We start from the raw sequence: 19,418 nt of genomic DNA, 5'->3' as shown, positions 1-19,418 counted from the left end.
AAAATAGACATAAAAACTTATGTCTCAAATAATGTAATGACACAGCAGATATGGGCTTCTGACACAGAAGTCAGGGCGATGGCCACAATGTTAAATACGGCTATTTTTACTTATATAAAATATAATGATAATTTTGTATGGGCCCGATATGACCCATTTTATATTCGCGACAATATTAAAATATTTAATAATAATTTTATAAAAAATGGGGGGAGTCATTTTGAAAATGTTTTAGATTGCGATTTATCTTCCATCTATTCACTATTTTTATTAAAAAAAATTTTTTATTTCGTTATAATTAAACAGTTATGTTTTAATATATATATATATTTTTTTTTCCGAGTATGTACTATATTTCTTTGAGATAGTTATTAACTAAAGAAATCATAATGTAATATTATTATAATATTTTTATTGTACGTTATAATATAATAATATTAAATCATGTACATAAAAAAATTTATAAACAAAAAATAAAATATTATTTGAAAAAAAAACATGATCTAACTTTGTCTGTTTATAAAATAAATAAAAAATATAAAATTATATAAATATATTTCATTCATATTATAATTTATCGCCTTATATATATATTTGGTTACAGTCCGCAATTACTATTATTAAAAAATGTTAAAAAAGCAAATAAGCTAAAATGGCTGACAAAATGGCCCCTATAAGTTTGAAGCGAGAGATATAAAAATATTAAAAATTTAAACTTTACAGATTAGACAGATTTTACTATTTAAAGTAAATTATTTATATTTAATTAATTTGATATAAAGAAAAGTTTATTAATATAAATATTAGAAAATATATAATTTTAGTATTAAATATTTATATAAATTAATAATATAATAAAATATAATATTGAAAATACATATTTATTTAAATTAGATATAAAGAAAAATATGTAAATTATGATGTAAATATATTAAATTGTAAGATTATAAGATTTTATTAAAATATAATAATTAATATAATTTATTTAATATATTTATAATATAAATTGCATATTTTAATATTATTAAGATATATATATATTTTTTATAATAATTCATAACAAATTTTTCTTCTGCATTAGATAACTTATCTGTTTAATAATCAAAATATAAATCAATTTTTTTGAAATATTTATTCTAAAAAAATAACCTAGAATGGTAAACTAGGAGTCATTTATTTACCTCGTTTTCTGTATATAATTTTGTAGCTGGGTAGAAAATAAATTTGAGGGTAGTTATTTCTAATGATTAATGAAATCGTTAATTTTTTTTACTAGGAACTATATAAATAAAATTTTTACAGTAGGTATATATACTTATTATTCCTTTAAATATCTGATTAACTCATTTTTTTGGTTATTTCTAAAGATTAATGGAATCGTTGATTATTTTTTCTTACTAAGAACTCCTTTGATAAAATTTTTATAGTAGGTATTTATACTTATTATTCCTTTAAATATCTGATTAACTAATTTTTTTTGTTATTTCTAAAGATTAATGGGATCGTTGATTATTTTTTCTTACTAAGAACTCCTTTGATAAAATTTTCACAGTAGGTTATTACTATTATTCCTTTATATATCTGATTAACTAATTTTTTTTTGTTATTTCGAAAGATTAATGGGATCGTTGATTATTTTTTCTTACTAAGAACTCCTTTGATAAAATTTTTACAGTAGGTTATTACTATTATTCCTTTAAATACCTGATTAACTAATTTTTTTTTGTTATTTCTAAAGATTAATGAGATCGTTGATTATTTTTTCTTACTAAGAACTTCTTTGATAAAATTTTTATAGTAGGTATTTATACTTATTATTCCTTTAAATATCTGATTAACTAATTTTTTTTGTTATTTCTAAAGATTAATGGGATCGTTGATTATTTTTTCTTACTAAGAACTCCTTTGATAAAATTTTTACAGTAGGTTATTACTATTATTCCTTTATATATCTGATTAACTAATTTTTTTTTGTTATTTCGAAAGATTAATGGGATCGTTGATTATTTTTTCTTACTAAGAACTCCTTTGATAAAATTTTTACAGTAGGTTATTACTATTATTCCTTTAAATACCTGATTAACTAATTTTTTTTTGTTATTTCTAAAGTTTAATGAGATCGTTGATTATTTTTTCTTACTAAGAACTCCTTTGATAAAATTTTTATAGTAGGTATTTATACTTATTATTCCTTTAAATATCTGATTAACTTATGGATACATATTAATTTCTTTTTATTTCAACTGTATAATTTGACAATACAAAACATTAAATTATTATTCATTATAAAATTTTTCTAAAAATTTGCTTAGACAATATTAAAAATTTATTTTATAAGAATTTAATTACATATATCAGGTTAAATAAAAAAAATAATTTTATAAAAGTGCGCGAAACAATAATAAAAATGATAATTTTGAATTGAAATAATTTATAAAAAAAATATAACGACAATAAATATAAGTTATACAACTAATAAAAAAATATACAAAGGAAGGGTTTAGTGTACCATTCAGGCATTCCAATCTCAAGAACATTATGATTAGTATTATGAACTTTTACCATATAAAACTCTCCACAAATGATGATATAACAATAGTTGAGGAACATAAATAGATTTTGAAATTGGCATATACCATTTCAGCCAAACCCAACTACAATAAAATAACTTGGATCAACAGTAATGATATTTTTTTAATGATTTCAAAAAAAATATAAAACAAATTGATTAGATGATAAGCAAAAAGTCACCAGTATAAAAAAATGAGCTAAACACCAATAAATTTTTTAGAATATAAATATCTGGATATTTTATCCAAATATTCAATGGGACTATATAAATTTCCACAATAAAGTATCATTATCTCTCTTATTTTAAAATCTAATAAGATATATTTTCTTCTTCTTTCGGTAACTTTTCGCCCATCATCTAATTGCATCAACATAAGATCCATATCTTGTTCTATATTTTTAATGATATCAATAAATAAATAAATATTAGGGTGAGGATAAGGAACGTATTCCTTTAAAGCACGATTAAATCCTTCAACGTGGTTATTCGTCCTCACCCCTCTAACATCAAATGTGTTCCACATTTCATATTTGAACTTGGCATTACTGTTAATCCAAGTATTTTCAAAATAATTTAAAAAATCTAAAATAGAACTTAATTGAAAAGATCGAGCTTGGTTAGTTAACTCAATCATTATAGATGGCACATCCCTTTCTAATAAAAATGGGATGGCCATTATAATACGAAAAAATTTATGAATATAAGGATTTCGCCTGTGTAGTTGGGTCAGGCGATATTCCTGAATGCGTCTTACGATGCATTGACAGAAATGGAAATAGCAACCCTTTACAATAATTCTTGGAAAAATTTCCTTTAGGGCTAAAAATACGCCATTTTCAAAATCTATTGTTGCACTTGGTGGCGAAAAAATTAAACCTAATGAGCAATAATTTTTTAATAAATAAAACATTCGAATATATGTATTTTTATATTTATCTGGTAAAAGAATATACGCACAGATAATTAATGTATTATTTATAATAATATTTATAATGTAAAATTGTTTAAATAGTTTAGGGGCGGCATTAAACGTGCCATCTAGATATATTTTATCTGCCAAACAAAGGCGAGATAAAAGTATACGAGTAGAAAAAATAAATAATTTATTATTATCATTACAAATTAAAAAATTATTATTAGTTATTGTGACTTAATGTTCCTCAAGCAATGCTATATCAGCATTTGTGCGAGGTAAGAATGGCCGCGTCGATTGAATAACGCGTGCCATAATTGTTTTTACCGACAAAAATGTTGGTAAGGTTTTAGGATGTCGCATCGCAAAGGAATCTAATTTCCTTTCGCGCATAACCTTTTTATATATTTTATGTAAGCTTAAATATTTATTTAATTTTGTTTGATTTTTTAATTCATTTAATGTAAGTAAAAGTTCATAATACACTTCATCATTATCATGATTATGTTGCTTAGTCATCATAAAATGAGTACCTAATATACCCCTTCCCTTACAACTTTGTAAACGACATTTATAAAAAAATCCTCTATTGCGATGATATAAATATTTATTTGAATAGATTAAATTATTATTAAATTTAGATTTTATAAATTTATACGAATAATCTTCAATGCCTATAAAAGATTTCTAGATAAAATTAGCAGCATATTTTAAATTTACTTTGATTAGTTGGAGGGATCATATTATTTGATGCTAAGAATAAAATTTCTAAGTTAATAAGATGGCATATTTTAAATTTACTTTGGTTGATTGGAGGGATCATATTATTTGATGATGGGATATTTTAAATTTACTTTGGTTGGTTGGAGGGATCATATTATTTGATGCTAAGAATAAAATTTCGAAGTTAATAAGATGGCATATTTTAAATTTACTTTGGTTGGTTGGAGGGATCATATTATTTGATGCTAAGAATAAAATTTCCAAGTTAACAAGATGGCATATTTTAAATTTACTTTGGTTAGTTGGAGGGATCATATTATTTGATGCTAAGAATAAAATTTCCAAGTTAACAAGATGGCATATTTTAAATTTACCTTGGTTAGTTGGAGGGATCATATTATTTGATGCTAAGAATAAAATTTCCAAGTTAACAAGATGACATATTTTAAATTTACTTTGGTTAGTTGGAGGGATCATATTATTTGATGCTAAGAATACAATTTCCAGGTTAACAAGATAGCATATTAGTAATATATTATATAATTTACCTTGGTTGGTTATGGTCTCAAATGCTGCTGGAGAAAATATTTCATATAAAATTTTAAAATAAAGTTAGAATTATATTTTACTTTGAGTGGCTACTGATATACTATCTACATTTATGGGATCAGCTATAAAATAAATTTTTATATTATAAAATTAGAATTATATTTTACTTTGTGTGGCTATAGATTTAACTTGTGTTATTTCTAAGCAGGCAGGAGCTATAATATAATTATTTTATATAAAATTAACAAAAAATATACCTGTACACTGTTTAGATTTTTGGAAGGTATTATTTTTAAATACCCCTTTCCCTGCACATGATGGCCTGGTGCATTTGTAATACATAGTAGTATTATAACTATCATATTTTCTAAAATGTGACGGAATCATAAGGTAATATTTATAAAGTAAAAGTATATATTGAGCAATCAGCTTGTTAAATTGAGCATACAAATTTTAAGCTTAAGCAAAATTTAGCAAAAAGTCTTACGAAAAAATCCCTAATTATGGCTGAAAAATAGTAAAGGCGGTACGATACGTATATATTTTTTATGAAAGTTGTAGTTTATAAATAATATTCAATTACATTCTGATATGCAATATATGATAATAATTATATTTTTCCATGATGTTTTTATTAAATTTAAAATTATGTATAAATATTTATATCAATAAAGTTCTTCGTCTATTTTCTTATACTAAATAAAGTTTTATCTAATATTTGTGACCCAATTCAGTACAAAATAATATAGAGATGGATTATCTTTAAAACATTATATTAGGTAAACAAAATAAGCATTACGATTAAGCCATTTAGGCTAAGAATTTATCTTACTGTTTCTTTGCAGTGATTTTTAGAGGGTTGGGTAGAAAAGGCGGTTTGCCTCTAGTAAATTTTCTGTCATATATGAGCTTTGTCTAAATTAATGTCTATCGAGAAGATGTTTGTATAAGAAATATCATGGGATCGGAGTATTTGGTTATTTTATAAATTTCATGTTGTGTAAATTAGCATGTTAGTAAGGATCTCTTCCCTACCTAAATATTGCTAAACTTTAATTATGATATTGATTGGAGCCTCCTATCAATAATTTGAACTAGAGGTCTGGATTGGGTGGTTTTTTCGCCCGTACTTTAAAAAAAATATTTTCAACATTGGGCGAGAGGGTTAAAAAATTTGGGAGAATTTGATATTTTTCAGGCAAAATGAGCAGAACAGTAAATAGTTTTTCATAATATTCCATATTATATGTTTAATTAAAAATACATTAAAATAAATAAAGAGCCAAACCAGCCATAAAATAATTTTAAAACAAAATATATATAAAAAAAATTATAAGTGAGAGCGAGGGCAGGTTAAATAAATCTTTTCGCTAAAAACCCGCCCATTACAGACCTCTAATCTGCATATCTTATCACACACTATTTGGTATGATATGCAGACTAAAAATATAAATTTAAAACTATAGAGAGGCGGCGACTATTTAGATAAGATAGATAAAAAAAAACATTTATAAAAAATGTACGCTACGAGGATAGGTAATGTAAGTCTTACTAACTAGACTACCCACCACACCTTGTAATATTTTATTTGTTTTATATAATCTACTTTTAAATTAAATTTATATATATCAAAAAGAGAAATTTTATTATATTGTTAACTTTAATGATGTTAAAATAATGATGAGCTCTTGAAATGAACAATATATTTTACAAAGCATTACTAAAATATTATTTTAAAACATAGATTATAATTAAATATTTAGGTGTGATACCATTATTGTCTCTATTTTATATTTTATATCCTTAACTTTAATGATGTTCCTTGATTTTACAGCTCTCATTATTCGACTTAATGATCTTAAAAAAATAAAGATGAGTTCTTAAAATGAAACGATATATATATCTTGCAAAGCATTATTAAAATATTATTCTAAAACATAGATTATAATTTAATAGTTAGGTTTTATACCATTATTGTCTCTATATTATATTATCATTTAAATTCATGTCATGAAAATTCTTGCTTTAGATTTATCGCTTCAAAAACATTGGGGGCCATTATCATCAAAATCTCACAACCCATCCATGTGAAAGTGATTGCGTGAGATTTCGAAATCTCACAGATCACTTTCACACGTTACACCGGGTTTAAAAATATTTCCCTGAACCCTATTGTCTTATAACATATCAGGTCAATTCAGCAAAACTTTTATCGTGAAACACTTTTTCGCGAAACTTTTATCGCGAATGGCGTTTATCGCGAAAAGTTTTTATAGCGAAGGTAAAATCGTGAAACCAATTCTGCAAATTTATCTTCGCGAAACATTTATAGCGAAGACAATTTCGCGAATTTATTTCCGCGAAACCTTAACCGCGAATTTATTAGAGCGAATACATTTTAGCGAAACATTTTACGCGAACACTTTACAGCGAATATTTTATCGCGAATGTGTTTGCGCGAAGTCATTATCGCGAGCGCATTACCGCGAAACAATAAATATATTGCGAATGCATTTATTTAAAAGAAAAAAACACATTATTTATTATTTGATGTTTTTTAATAAAAAATGATATGCTACTAGTGTAATATTATTTTTGTTACAATTTATTAGTGATTTTCACGCCCAAGATTTTAAATAAAAAATATTTCTTGAAGTTCAAAAAAATTTTTGAATCTTTTTTGTAAATATATCTTCTTTAAGGAATTCTTTTGTGAAATTTATTACAAATATACAATTTTTTGGTGAAATCTTTTATAGTTTTTTTTATCATTTTTGTAAAATTATCTATTTCTTAAGTATATTAAAAGAGGTGGCTAAATAATTTTTTTAAAAATATTTATATTTAAATTATTTATGTTATTTTATGATTTTTTCAAGGATAATATTTTAATGTGACAATTGTCATATTCGTTATTTTTAAGATTTTTTAACTCAAAAGGGTAAAAATATCATTTAGATTGTAAACATGCTAAATTAAAATTTCATGAAGATCTACCATTGAAAAGTGACAATTGTTATAATCGTTATTTTTAAAGTTTTTTGAATTTTTTTGACCAAAATGCGTTAAAATAAGTATTGCTAGTATGTTTAAATAAAACTTCAGTAAAGATGTACCCTAGATAAGTGACAATTATCATAATCATTATTTTTAAATTTTTTTTAACGTAAATGGGTAAAAATATAGATTGTAAACATGTTAAATTTTCAATTTCATTAAGATGTACCATAGAAAAGTGACAATTGTCTTAATCGTTAACTTTTTTGAATTTTTTTGACGTAAATGGGCTAAAATAAGTATTGCTAACATGTTTAAATAAAATTTCTGAAGATGTAGATAAGTTACAATTGTCATAATCGTTGTTTATTTTGAATTCTTTTGTTGTAAATGGGTAAAAGTATAGATTGTACTAAACATGCTAAATTAAAATTTCATGAAGATGTACAATTGAAAAGTGACAATTGTCATAATCGTTATTTTTAAAGTTTTTTGAATTTTTTTTTACCAAAATGGGTTAGAATAAATATTGCTAGCTTGTTTTAATAAAAATTCAGTGAAGATGTACCCTTGATAAGTGACAATTATCATAATCATTATTTTTTAAACTTTTTTTTGACGTAAATGGGCCAAAATAAGTATTGATAACATATTTAAATAAAACTTCAGTGAAGATGTACTCTAGATTGACAATTGTCAAAATCGTTATTTTTAAAGGTTTTTATATTTTTTTAACGCAAATGGGTAAAAATATAGATTGCAAACATGTTAAATTAGAATTTCATGAAGATGTACCATAGAAAAGTGACAATTGTCATAATCATTATTTTATAACTTATTTAATTTTTTTTGACGTAAATGGGCTAAAATAAGTATTGCTAACATGTTAAAATAAAATTTCAGTGAAAATGTACCTTAGATAAGTGATAATTGTCAAAATCGTTAATTTTAAAGTTTTTTGCATTTTTTAACGCAAATGGGTAAAATATAGATTGTAAAATGTTAAATTAGAATTTCATGAAGATGTACCATAAAAAAGTTACAATTGTGATATTCGTTATTTTATAACTTTTTTAAATTTTTTTGACATAAATGGGCTAAAATAAGTATTGCTAACATGTTAAAATAAAATTTCAGTGAAAATGTACCTTAGATAAGTGATAATTGTCAAAATCGTTATTTTTAAAGTTTTTTGTATTTTTTAACGCAAATGGTAAAAATATAGATTGTAAACATGTTAAAATAGAATTTTATGAAGATGTACCATAAAAAAGTGACAATTGTTATAATCGTTATTTTATAACTTTTTAAAATTTTTTTGACGTAAATGGGCTAAAATAAGTATTGCTAACATGTTAAAATAAAATTTCGGTAAAAATGTACCTTAGATAAGTGACAATTGTCATAATCGTTATTTTTAAAGTTTTTTGAATTTTTTTGACGCAAATGGGTAAAAATATAGATTGTAAACATGTTAAATTAAAATTTCATGAAGATGTACCATAGAAAAGTTACAATTGTCATTCATAATCGTTATTTTATAACTTTTTGAATTTTTTTGACGTAAATGGGCTAAAATAAGTATTGTAAACATGTTTAAATAAAATTTCAGTGAAGATGTACCCTATATAAGTGACAATTGTCATAATCGTTATTTTTAAACCTTTTTGAATTTTTTTGACGCAAATGGGTAAAAATATAGATTTTAAACATGTTAAATTAAAATTTCATGAGGATGCACCATAGAAAGGTGACAATTGTCATAATCGTTATTTTTAAAATTATTTGAATTTTTTAGACGCAAATGGGCAAAAATATAAATTTCTTACATGTTAAAATAAAATTTAAGTGAAGATGTACCATAGATAAGTTACAATTGTCATAATCGTTGTTAATATGGTTTTCTTGAATATTTTTGTTGCCAATGGGTTAAAATATAGATTGTAAACATGCTAAATTAAAATTTCATGAAGATATACCATTGAAAAGTGACAATTTTATAATCGTTATTTTTAAAGTTCTTTGATGTAAATGGGTTAAAATATAGATTGTAATTCATTTTAACCATAATAAAATCTTAACATTAAATTTATAGGGTGTTAATTGTATCATATTACTAAATAATATTCATATGGTTTTTAAGATCTTTCTATAAAAATCCTACCCTGAATTCAAACTCAGCACTATTTTGCCACGAGTATACAAAAATATTTGCTAACTGTGAATGCAAGGTTATACATTTTTATAATGTAGAATTAAAATTTATTAATTAAAGGAATAAGATTTTTAATCCATATCTTAAAAGTTTAGAATTCAACTATCTTTAATAATCATTTTGCATATTTTAATCAAATTTTAAGCAGGATAAAAGGAGCAACGATTATGAGAATGAAAATATCGATTTGTTTTTTTGTTTGGACTGAGGCCCCACCATAAAAATCCCTCAAAACTATACCATTAACCAATATAAGTGATTCAGTCCCAAGCCAATTAAGCTACTATATTTAGATAACAATCCATAAATCTAATATCTCAACCTTCTCACCGAATATTTCTTTTTTTGTCCAATTGCGTCAAACAATTCAAAAACTTTAAAAATAACGATTATCACTATTGTCACTTATCTAGGGTACATCTTCACTGAAATATTATTTTAACATGTTAGCAATTTATATTTTAGTCCATTTGCTTCAAAAAAATTTAAAAACTTTTAAAAATAACGATTATGACAATTGTCACTTTTATATAGTACATCTTCATGAAATTTTAATTTGACATTTTTACAATCTATATTTTTACCCTTTTGTATCAAAAAATTTCAAAAAACTTCAAAAACAACGATTATGACAATTGTCACTTATCTATGGTACATCTTCATTGATATTTTATTTTAACATGTTAGCATTTTTTATTTTTGCCCATTTGCTTCAAAAAAATTCAAAAAACTTTAAAAATAACGACTATGACAATTGTCACTTATCTAGGGTACATCTTCACTGAAGTTTTATTTAAACATGTTAGCTATTTATTTTTTTGCCCATTTGCGTCAAAAAAATTTAAAAAACTTTAAAAATGATGACAATTGTCACTTATCTTGGGTACATCTCCACTTAAGTTTTATGTCAAAAAAGTTTAAAAATAACGATTATTACAATTGTCACTTTTCTGTTGTAGATCTTCATGAAATTTTAATTTAACAAGTTTACAATATATATTTTTAGCCATTTGCATCAAAAAAATTTAAAAAACTTTGAAAATAAGGATTATGACAATTGTCACTTATCTAGGGTACATCTTCACTGAAGTTTTATTAATACATGTTAACAATACTTATTTTAACCGATTTACGTCAAAAAAATTTAAAAAACTTTAAAAATAACGATTATGATAATTGTCACTTTTATATGGTGCATCTTAATTAAAATTTTAATTAACATGTTAAAAATACTTATTTTACCGTAAAAAAAATCTAAAACTATCAAATAAAAGAAATCCATTTTTCATTTCATAATATAATAATATAAATAAAAAATATATATTATATAATATGTTTATTTGTTGATAAATAAAATTTTAACATTAAATATAAATATATAAATTATTTTAATAAAAATAATAAAATAATAATAGGCCGCGTTATATTTCGCGAAATAGTTTTCGATATATTATCTTCGCGATTTATGTTTCGCGATATTGACTTCGCTATAAAATTTTCGCGATTATTGATACGCGATAAAAATTTCGCTCTAATGTATTCGCTTTAAAGGTTTCGCGATAAGAGTTTCGCTATAAAAAATTCGCGATATTTGATATTGTTTTCGCGGAACAATATTCGCTAATGTAGATTCGCGATAAAAGTTTCGCTGAATTGACATGGAACCGTTTTATAACCTTAAACCAACCCCGAACCCTGTCAAAAATTTTGCCGGGTTCGCATCCCTGAACGTAACCTTATTGCAGTTAATTTGTTGGCTTATCTCAGTATTTTCTTCATAATTCTAAAATATTCACCGCTGTTTTAAATAACTGATTATTATAATAATATAGTAATAATATTGTGATTGATTCATAATAAATAAAATAATTATCATTGAGATAAGTACAATTTAAACGTGATTAATCTCCTATATAATGTCATACACAAACACACATGAAAATGATAGAATATGAATGAATGATGATTTATTATTGGATAAAATAAAATAGGATAGAAAGAAATTTACAAACTAGACATGTTTTTTGAATAAATATTTTAAATTGATTTTAAAAATATAAAAACAATATATTACAAAAATATTTTTTAAATTTGGGGGGGGGGGGCTGGAAAAATTTATGGGGGCCATTTTTGGTGGCCAAGGATTTTTTCTGGGAGCCAGATTTGGAGGCCAAATGCCCCACCCTTGACTACGGTCCTGATTAAATAAGTATCTTCAGTCAGTAAATATGAAATATAGTCAATGCAAAAAATTGTGTTGACTCCATATTTAATACATTTTAAAATAAAAGGTGATAATTCATTCGACTTGATAAAGATCAAGGCAAAAATCTTATATAAAAATTTAATAAAAATCCTCCCATGTTTGTAAAACGCCTAGCTCGTCATAAAATTTTTACTGACACCAAATTAAAATTTGACTGTATAAAGGACTCTAATTGGAGTTCTGTAAAAGAAAAATATTATGAAATATATAATTATTTTGTTCACTTTTAGAAAAATTAATGATGATGAATAATAACCCTGTATCTTGTTTTAATGTTTTTTTGCGTATAAAAAATCACAATGTGTCCTTATACGAAAACATTACATCATGAAATGAAAATCGCAAAAGGTTACATCCTTTTTTTAAAATCTATTTAAGTGTTAACGGCTGAAGTATTAAAAAGTCATAATTTTGTAAATATTATTAACACTATGTATAAAAAAGTATCATGTTACATTTAAAAAATTATACAGCAGGTATTTTCATTGGGATATCAACAGCTTCTTTGGATTTTAGACTCTAAACTCAGGAGGTATTATCATGCACAAGAAAATAGATGAAAGATAAACGAAAACAAAATTTAGTTCTAATGACTTATGAAAAAAATAATCTAAAATTTAGTTTTAATTCATTTGTCAAAATTTAAAAATAAAAATTTCTTGTATTGTTTTTAATTAATTATTTCAATTAAAAATACCAAAAACTTTATATGAGTGTCTGACTATTTGTTTCAAAAAAAATGTTGCCCTCCCCCTGTAAATAGTTCCCCCTCCCAATTAAAAATTCTTGGTTACGGGCTTGACTAACAACCCCTCGATCGAGGAATGGCAGTTTTCGCATAAAAATCTTGTTTAACCTTTATAGGGCCATCACAAAAATTTCTAAAATTGGAGCCATTTATCAACACTACTTGCTGATGTCGAATCTCATTCTATACTTTAAATATAAGAGAAGCTCGACGATTTGTAAAAAATTATATGCGGAATGAATTATAAATATTTTCAAAGAAAATTTGTTAAAAATATTAATGGGTCAATAATATGAATTTTATATTTTGTTCAGGCATTTTATACCCAATTTTGTTGCCGAACAATTTGTCTTGAACCTTTTATTCCCAGTGTTTCCAAACATATTTCAAACATTTTGTTATTGAACTTTTTTTTTATCCTAGCCTCCCTATAGGTACATGTCTATTTTCATTTCAAATTCTTATTTATATTTAAGCATAAATTAAAATATTTTAATTTAGTATATCTGCAAAATTGTTAAATATTTTTATTTTACATCTATATAATCATCGAAAAATTATCATATAATTTAATATTATAATAATTATAAACATTATCATATTGCATAATGATTTCATCGAAAATGCAACATAGTTTAGGCCTTATTAATTTAACGATTAAGATACTTTTTACTTTTGGCTCTTCTATTTTGAAACCATGTTATAATCTGATTGGGGTGTAGATTAAGCTTACCTGATAGCTCGTCTCTATCGAAAGGTGATAAATATTTTTGAATTTGAAAGCGTAACTCTAACTCTTTTAATTGGTAAGAAGTGAATGCTGTTCTCATCTTTCTCCTTTTACGGCTCTTCAAAAAATTTTCGATCCAAACATCTGATATCCCTTTTTGATGGGGTTCTATGTAATTTTGTTGAATATTTGTTGAATCAATGGCTTCACTTAAATTTTGGTTTATACTCTTGTCGTTATTAGGAAAACAATATGAATAAAATACACCATAATTGTTAGTTTTATTGCTGTTAAAATTTACATTGGGCGAAAGTGGGTGATATAAATCAGGAGTTTTTCCATATTCTAAATTTCTTTGACTTGATTTGTTTTTTGATTCAAGGATAACTTCTGTGTTATATAGATTGCGGTTTAATACATAACTCCCTAAATCGTGTTCATCTATATTATAACTATGATCTCTTTCATTTTTAATTATTGGATTCGTTTTATATATGTTAAAGTAATTGCAATAAGGATGTGCTTCAAGATAAAATGCTCTATTCTTACTCATAATATTGTCGTCGTTCGTGCTTAAACAGTCATCATTTTGGATGGCGTCTTGATATGAATCTAGAATTTTAAATATCCAATAAATTTAATACGCTTTAAGACTATAGATTTAAGAAGCTATAGTATATACATATATGTTTTAAAGCCTTAAATTATCAATTATACCATAATTATGGATATTCCTTTTGGCTAAGGGTTTCACATCCGAGCATAAAGAATTTGCTTTAGATAGCTTTTCACTGTTTGTATTCAATAGGATGTTCTTAATCAAAAAGGAAGAGGACATGATTTGAGATTGTAAATTATAAAAAAGTTTTTTTTAACTTTAAAATTTAATGTATATAATTATATTTTAACAATAAAATCTATCCACCAATTTGACATTTAATGCCTTCAAAAGATCAAGTATATTATTGCAATAATTAGTAAATTATAATAATAAAAATATTAGTATGAATTAACATCGAACAAATAGTAGCCATATTTAGTGTAAATCGTATGTTTCTCAATATCCAAACAATTTTTTTTTCAATTATTTCTCGACAATCTAAAAAAATATATAGCAGAGAGCAATTTATTTAATTTGATAAAGCTTATGAAATAATATGATAACACATATTAATCATTTAATATTATATATCATATATAAATTATAACCATGTTTCATTAAATATTCATCTTCTTTACAAAGATATAAATTGTATTTAAAAAAATATTACAATATGTTTACCTATAATTATTAATATAAATTCTCATTTTTAAAAAAATCTAATTTAATTTAAAATGTTATGGGGGGCTTTACAGAGTATAATTGTATCAAATTAAAATGCATCATTTAATATTTATAGCAATTTTTCATAATTTTTGATTGCATAATTTAATATTATTTCTATAAAAAAAGCGTCTCAAATATATATTTTATATATTTATGAATTAATATATTATCTTATACTCCTTTAAAAATTATATCACATCCCTTCTCAGCAAGATACTTAAAATAATTTTATGATACTTATAAGTGCTTTTTTTTAAAAAGATTTTATATATTTTTTTAAGGCATATTGATAAATGTTTTGACACACATCCATTAAGACATAATATTTATCTTGAAACAGGTTTTATATTTATATTTTCGAAAATTTTTAATCATATTTTAACTTATTTTTATAAATATTAGGTGATATTAACCACCTAGCCTTAAATGATAGAGTTATATATTGGTTCTTTCAGATAAAACCCATCAAATTGGGAAATAAAAAATTTACGGAAATAATTATGAAGGACCATCCATGTTTTTTGGACAGGTTCTAGTCACCTGTATGCATAACAAAACGAGCTTGCTATTTAAACCCTCACGAAATAAAACGCCTAAACCCGATTAAATAAAGAGTTAATTAGGGAGGGGTTTAGGTAGGCTTAAAATATACTCTATGTTGTAGAGGAACCCTAGGAAAGATTAAATAAAAATAACAATTAAGAATTTTTCTTTAATAATTATTAGATTAGATATAGCTCGGAAAATTTAAAACTCGGGTTTTATTGGTAAAAATCATTATCACAGTAGATATATAGTTTTCCCTCCAAAAATTAATCATTTCTTTTAACATTAAATGAAAAGTTTAAGTCATAAGAAAATATCAATCGAAGTAATTTTTAAATAATATTTGCTTTAAGCTTCCAAAAATTAATATGATAAAAATAAATCAGAAAATATTCCTTACATAATTTTTGTTACATTTATTTATGCCAGTGTCGAAAGTATCTATGAGAGCTCACCGATGGGGCTTCTCTTAGCCACGTCATATTAAAAGTAAAGAAAAAGAGAAAAATCATGAAAAATAAACAAAATAACCTAATTCTCTATCCAAGTAAAATAGAGTATTATTTATTTTCATGATTAAAACTTTTTTCTGAATCATTGAAAGTTTTTTGCAGTGATTTCACTAACATAATTTTAAAACGTTTCATTTTATTTTTGAAACTTTTCTAATTTTGATGAGAAACCAAGCTTATAGCTTGAAAAATGATAATTTCCACGATTATGGTCATCCTTAATGGGAGGAAATTTAACTTTAATTAAGAGCAGTTATCTTTAAATTTATAGTTATTTAAGTTATGCAAGACACTTTTTTTTAACAACCATCCTCGTATTATGGCAAATGGAAGTCATAAAATATTATTACCCAGCTATTTTTTTTAGACATTATATAGTAAACTATATTATAATTCTTTAAAAAAAAGATTAAATGATGCAATTATTACAGCCTTTTAAACCTTTTAAACTAAATTTTATATCTTTTATAGAGAAATATTTAGCGATAAAAATCTAATAATAGAGTAAATGAAGTTAACTTGAGAATTTAACCATTTTAAAATCTTATAACAATATAGTAACTAAATAATTTTAAAAAAAATTAATAACTAAATGATTTAAAAAAAAATTAAATAGCAAAGAATTTAAAGTAATTGGTGACAAAATTAAATAAAATTTTTTTTGTTTTGTCGGTAATAAATTGGCAGATTTAAAAAAATTTAATAAAAAAAATTGGTATTGAATATAAAGGTGGGTTTAGGTATAAAAAATAATTGTTTAAATTAAAAATAGATCAAAATATTTAAGGGTTAATTTACCAGATAAAAACTAATTATATTTTGTTAGATATAATAAAGTATAAATATGTTCTAAGTATATATATTTTTGAATAGGTAAAAATAATATATTTAATAAATATAATTGTTTTTAAGGTTCATGAGATTTTCTCGCTTAAATTTAAAAGTCTGTTAATTGATTTAAACATTTTAACCCTAAGTATAAGTTTTAAGCAAAAAAAAAGAAGGCACCGAGACATTTTATAACTTCTTTTATATAATAAGGTGTAAAACTTATTTTAAAAAATTTATCAACTCTGTTATTTATACAAATATTTGTAAAGAATAGACCATTAAATATTAAGCGCATTCAAAATATTAGTGTCTTCTCCATGATTTAATTCGGAACCTGCACTAAATTGGCTAGGGTGGTTGGTCTCGGATCATCCCTTAAGTACTGTCCGATGCCACCTTTGGTAAATAATAGGTCGTTATGGGAATCAGTATCACCCTTTAGGTACTTACTCTAAAATCAGTTTTAATTAAGCTCTTAGTTAAATAAAATTTTTTTAATATTCTTTATTGCATATAATAAAAATATTAATACCACGACCTATATATTATGTATTTTATAAATGAGCAATTAATAGATCAATATAATGCTGATTGCAAAATCTTAAAATTAATAATACTTTCGTCGAGGACTTATATAGCTAACATCCTAAATGGAGACGCTTAAATGAATGAATGACCCTATAAGGCACTTCTATTACGAGGGGGGGGGGTAAGACGAAATTGAAATTGAAGAGGGGTAGGGAGTTGTGATTGTGAAGACTCTTTCGTCATTAGAATAAAATGGGGGGTGGGGAGGAATTAAATCTAAAAGAGGGAGTAGGGGGTGAGAAAATTTTGATTATTCTCTTCTACATTTTTCTTGATAATTTTGAATTTTGATTTTCTTTATATTAATTTTGATTTAATTTTTTTTACAAACTTGGATTCGAATTTCCTTCATTTTTTGCTAGCTCGAATTCGAATTTCTTATTTTTTTGTTAATTTTGATTTATAGAGGGGGGGGGGTTATAATGGCAATTGGTTAATAGAGTGAACACAATCATTGACTAATGTGGTGTAGAAGCGTTTAGATCCAGCATAAAAATGTATTCACTTTATATACCATAGAAAATCATGTACAAATGTTTTACATGTTTTACGTGTCGGGAAAAAAAATTAATTCAAAGTTATATTTAAACAGATTTTAAAAATGAAAGGAATATGAAAGAGTTTTTGCTAATTTAAAACTGGAAATTGCAACATTTATTTTTTTGCTCAGGACTTTTCTCATCCCCAAATGAGTTTCTTAAATAAGCCATCGATGACTTAGAGTAAGAAGTTTGAAGATTAGGCGATGATGAGTGTGATAATGATAAGGACTTATTTATTTTCTATATATGCGGCAAATAAATACCTAAATTTATACTTTAATTATAACTAATATTGAATTATGATAGAATATACTAATAATGTTTAAAACAAAAGATGGTTATCATTTACTTAGTGATTGGAGCTTTTATCCTATTTTATAAATTTAAGATAATTAATATATAAATAAATCTGGTTATAAAAATTTATTTAAGCTCTTTCTTCTTCTTCTATGTTGGTTTTCAGGTTTACCTTTTGCAAGTCAATTTTTATTTTGACCCCTTTTCTCCACTTTTACGGTCCTGGGCGTCGCCATTTGTAAAACCCATTTTTTTCATGTCACCTGTTATCACTTTCATCCACTCTTCGCTGATCATACTCGAAACCTTGATCCCATCACTTAGATAAAAATTTGTTTAAGTATAAATTTGAAAGGTATTTTAAGAATTTTTTATATTTGGCAATTATTTTTGTTTAAGTTTGAAATAAAAGAATGTTTTTTCAAATTTATAAATGAATGAGATTTTAAATTTAACTGGTTTGTTATGATTCATCCCAAACTATAAATTTCAGCTTTATAAGCATGTTTAATACTCTCTTAACCATTTTTTTAAATCATGGCCATGTATCTCGGGTTTCACTTACATTATTCAAGAAGTGTATGTAGGTACATAACATTGATACATTCGATATACCAAAGTTCGCATTACTATTTGCATTAGAGGTCTGCATTGGGAGTTTTGGACCATAAGCCCGCCCACCCATTTTTAAAAAAAATTTAATCCGCCCGCCCAGCTCGTCCATAGTTTTCAAAAAAATAAGCCCGCCCGCTCTTTAGTCTAAAATCATTTACCCGCCCACCCATTATTTATAAAAAAAAATTTTTTTAACCTAAGCCTGCTATTATAAAATTTAATTATGGCTATTCTTTCAATTTTTTAAGCAACTATTAAAAAAAAATTTCATCACACCTCTACAAAAAGTTTTTAGGAAATTACTATATTAAGCATTAAAAAATATTCAATTTAAATTATGGATAATTTATTTGATTAAATAAATTATTTATGAAAATATAAATATAAAATTGATATTATATGTAATTAATATTGCAAAAATAATAATGAATCGACATTTTCCGGATT

At 24.3% G+C, this 19,418-nt stretch overlaps 2 protein-coding genes across 8 annotated transcripts; both read right to left on the bottom strand.

Annotated features, from left to right (window-relative positions):
- Window positions 1-2,364: 2,364 nt before the first annotated feature.
- LOC135925786 (uncharacterized) lies at window positions 2,365-5,218 on the bottom strand. Of its 7 annotated transcripts, none has more exons than XM_065461261.1 (11): window positions 5,015-5,217; window positions 4,925-4,972; window positions 4,838-4,879; window positions 4,757-4,783; window positions 4,664-4,696; window positions 4,583-4,615; window positions 4,502-4,534; window positions 4,421-4,453; window positions 4,340-4,372; window positions 4,206-4,238; window positions 2,365-4,159 (listed from the first exon to the last, which is right to left on the bottom strand). In XM_065461261.1, the coding sequence occupies exons 1-11, from the start codon at window positions 5,142-5,144 to the stop codon at window positions 3,723-3,725; spliced, it is 882 nt and encodes a 293-aa protein (XP_065317333.1). In that variant the 5' UTR covers window positions 5,145-5,217; the 3' UTR covers window positions 2,365-3,722. The 7 variants fall into 7 exon arrangements, with proteins under 7 accessions (XP_065317333.1, XP_065317334.1, XP_065317331.1 ...); XM_065461262.1 differs by having other exon boundaries at window positions 4,757-4,780; XM_065461259.1 differs by having other exon boundaries at window positions 4,664-4,780; window positions 5,015-5,218.
- Window positions 5,219-13,633: 8,415 nt separating this feature from the next.
- LOC135926759 (retinal homeobox protein Rx-like) lies at window positions 13,634-14,551 on the bottom strand. Its single transcript, XM_065462691.1, has 2 exons — window positions 14,431-14,551; window positions 13,634-14,325 (listed from the first exon to the last, which is right to left on the bottom strand). The coding sequence occupies exons 1-2, from the start codon at window positions 14,549-14,551 to the stop codon at window positions 13,634-13,636; spliced, it is 813 nt and encodes a 270-aa protein (XP_065318763.1).
- Between the last annotated feature and the right edge of the window lie 4,867 nt (window positions 14,552-19,418).

Source organism: Gordionus sp. m RMFG-2023, chromosome 3, assembly GCF_954871325.1.
Source record: "Gordionus sp. m RMFG-2023 chromosome 3, tfGorSpeb1-WG-v2, whole genome shotgun sequence".
NCBI lineage: Eukaryota > Metazoa > Nematomorpha > Gordioida > Chordodea > Parachordodidae > Gordionus > Gordionus sp. m RMFG-2023.
This window is presented reverse-complemented; position numbering and strand designations above follow the sequence as displayed.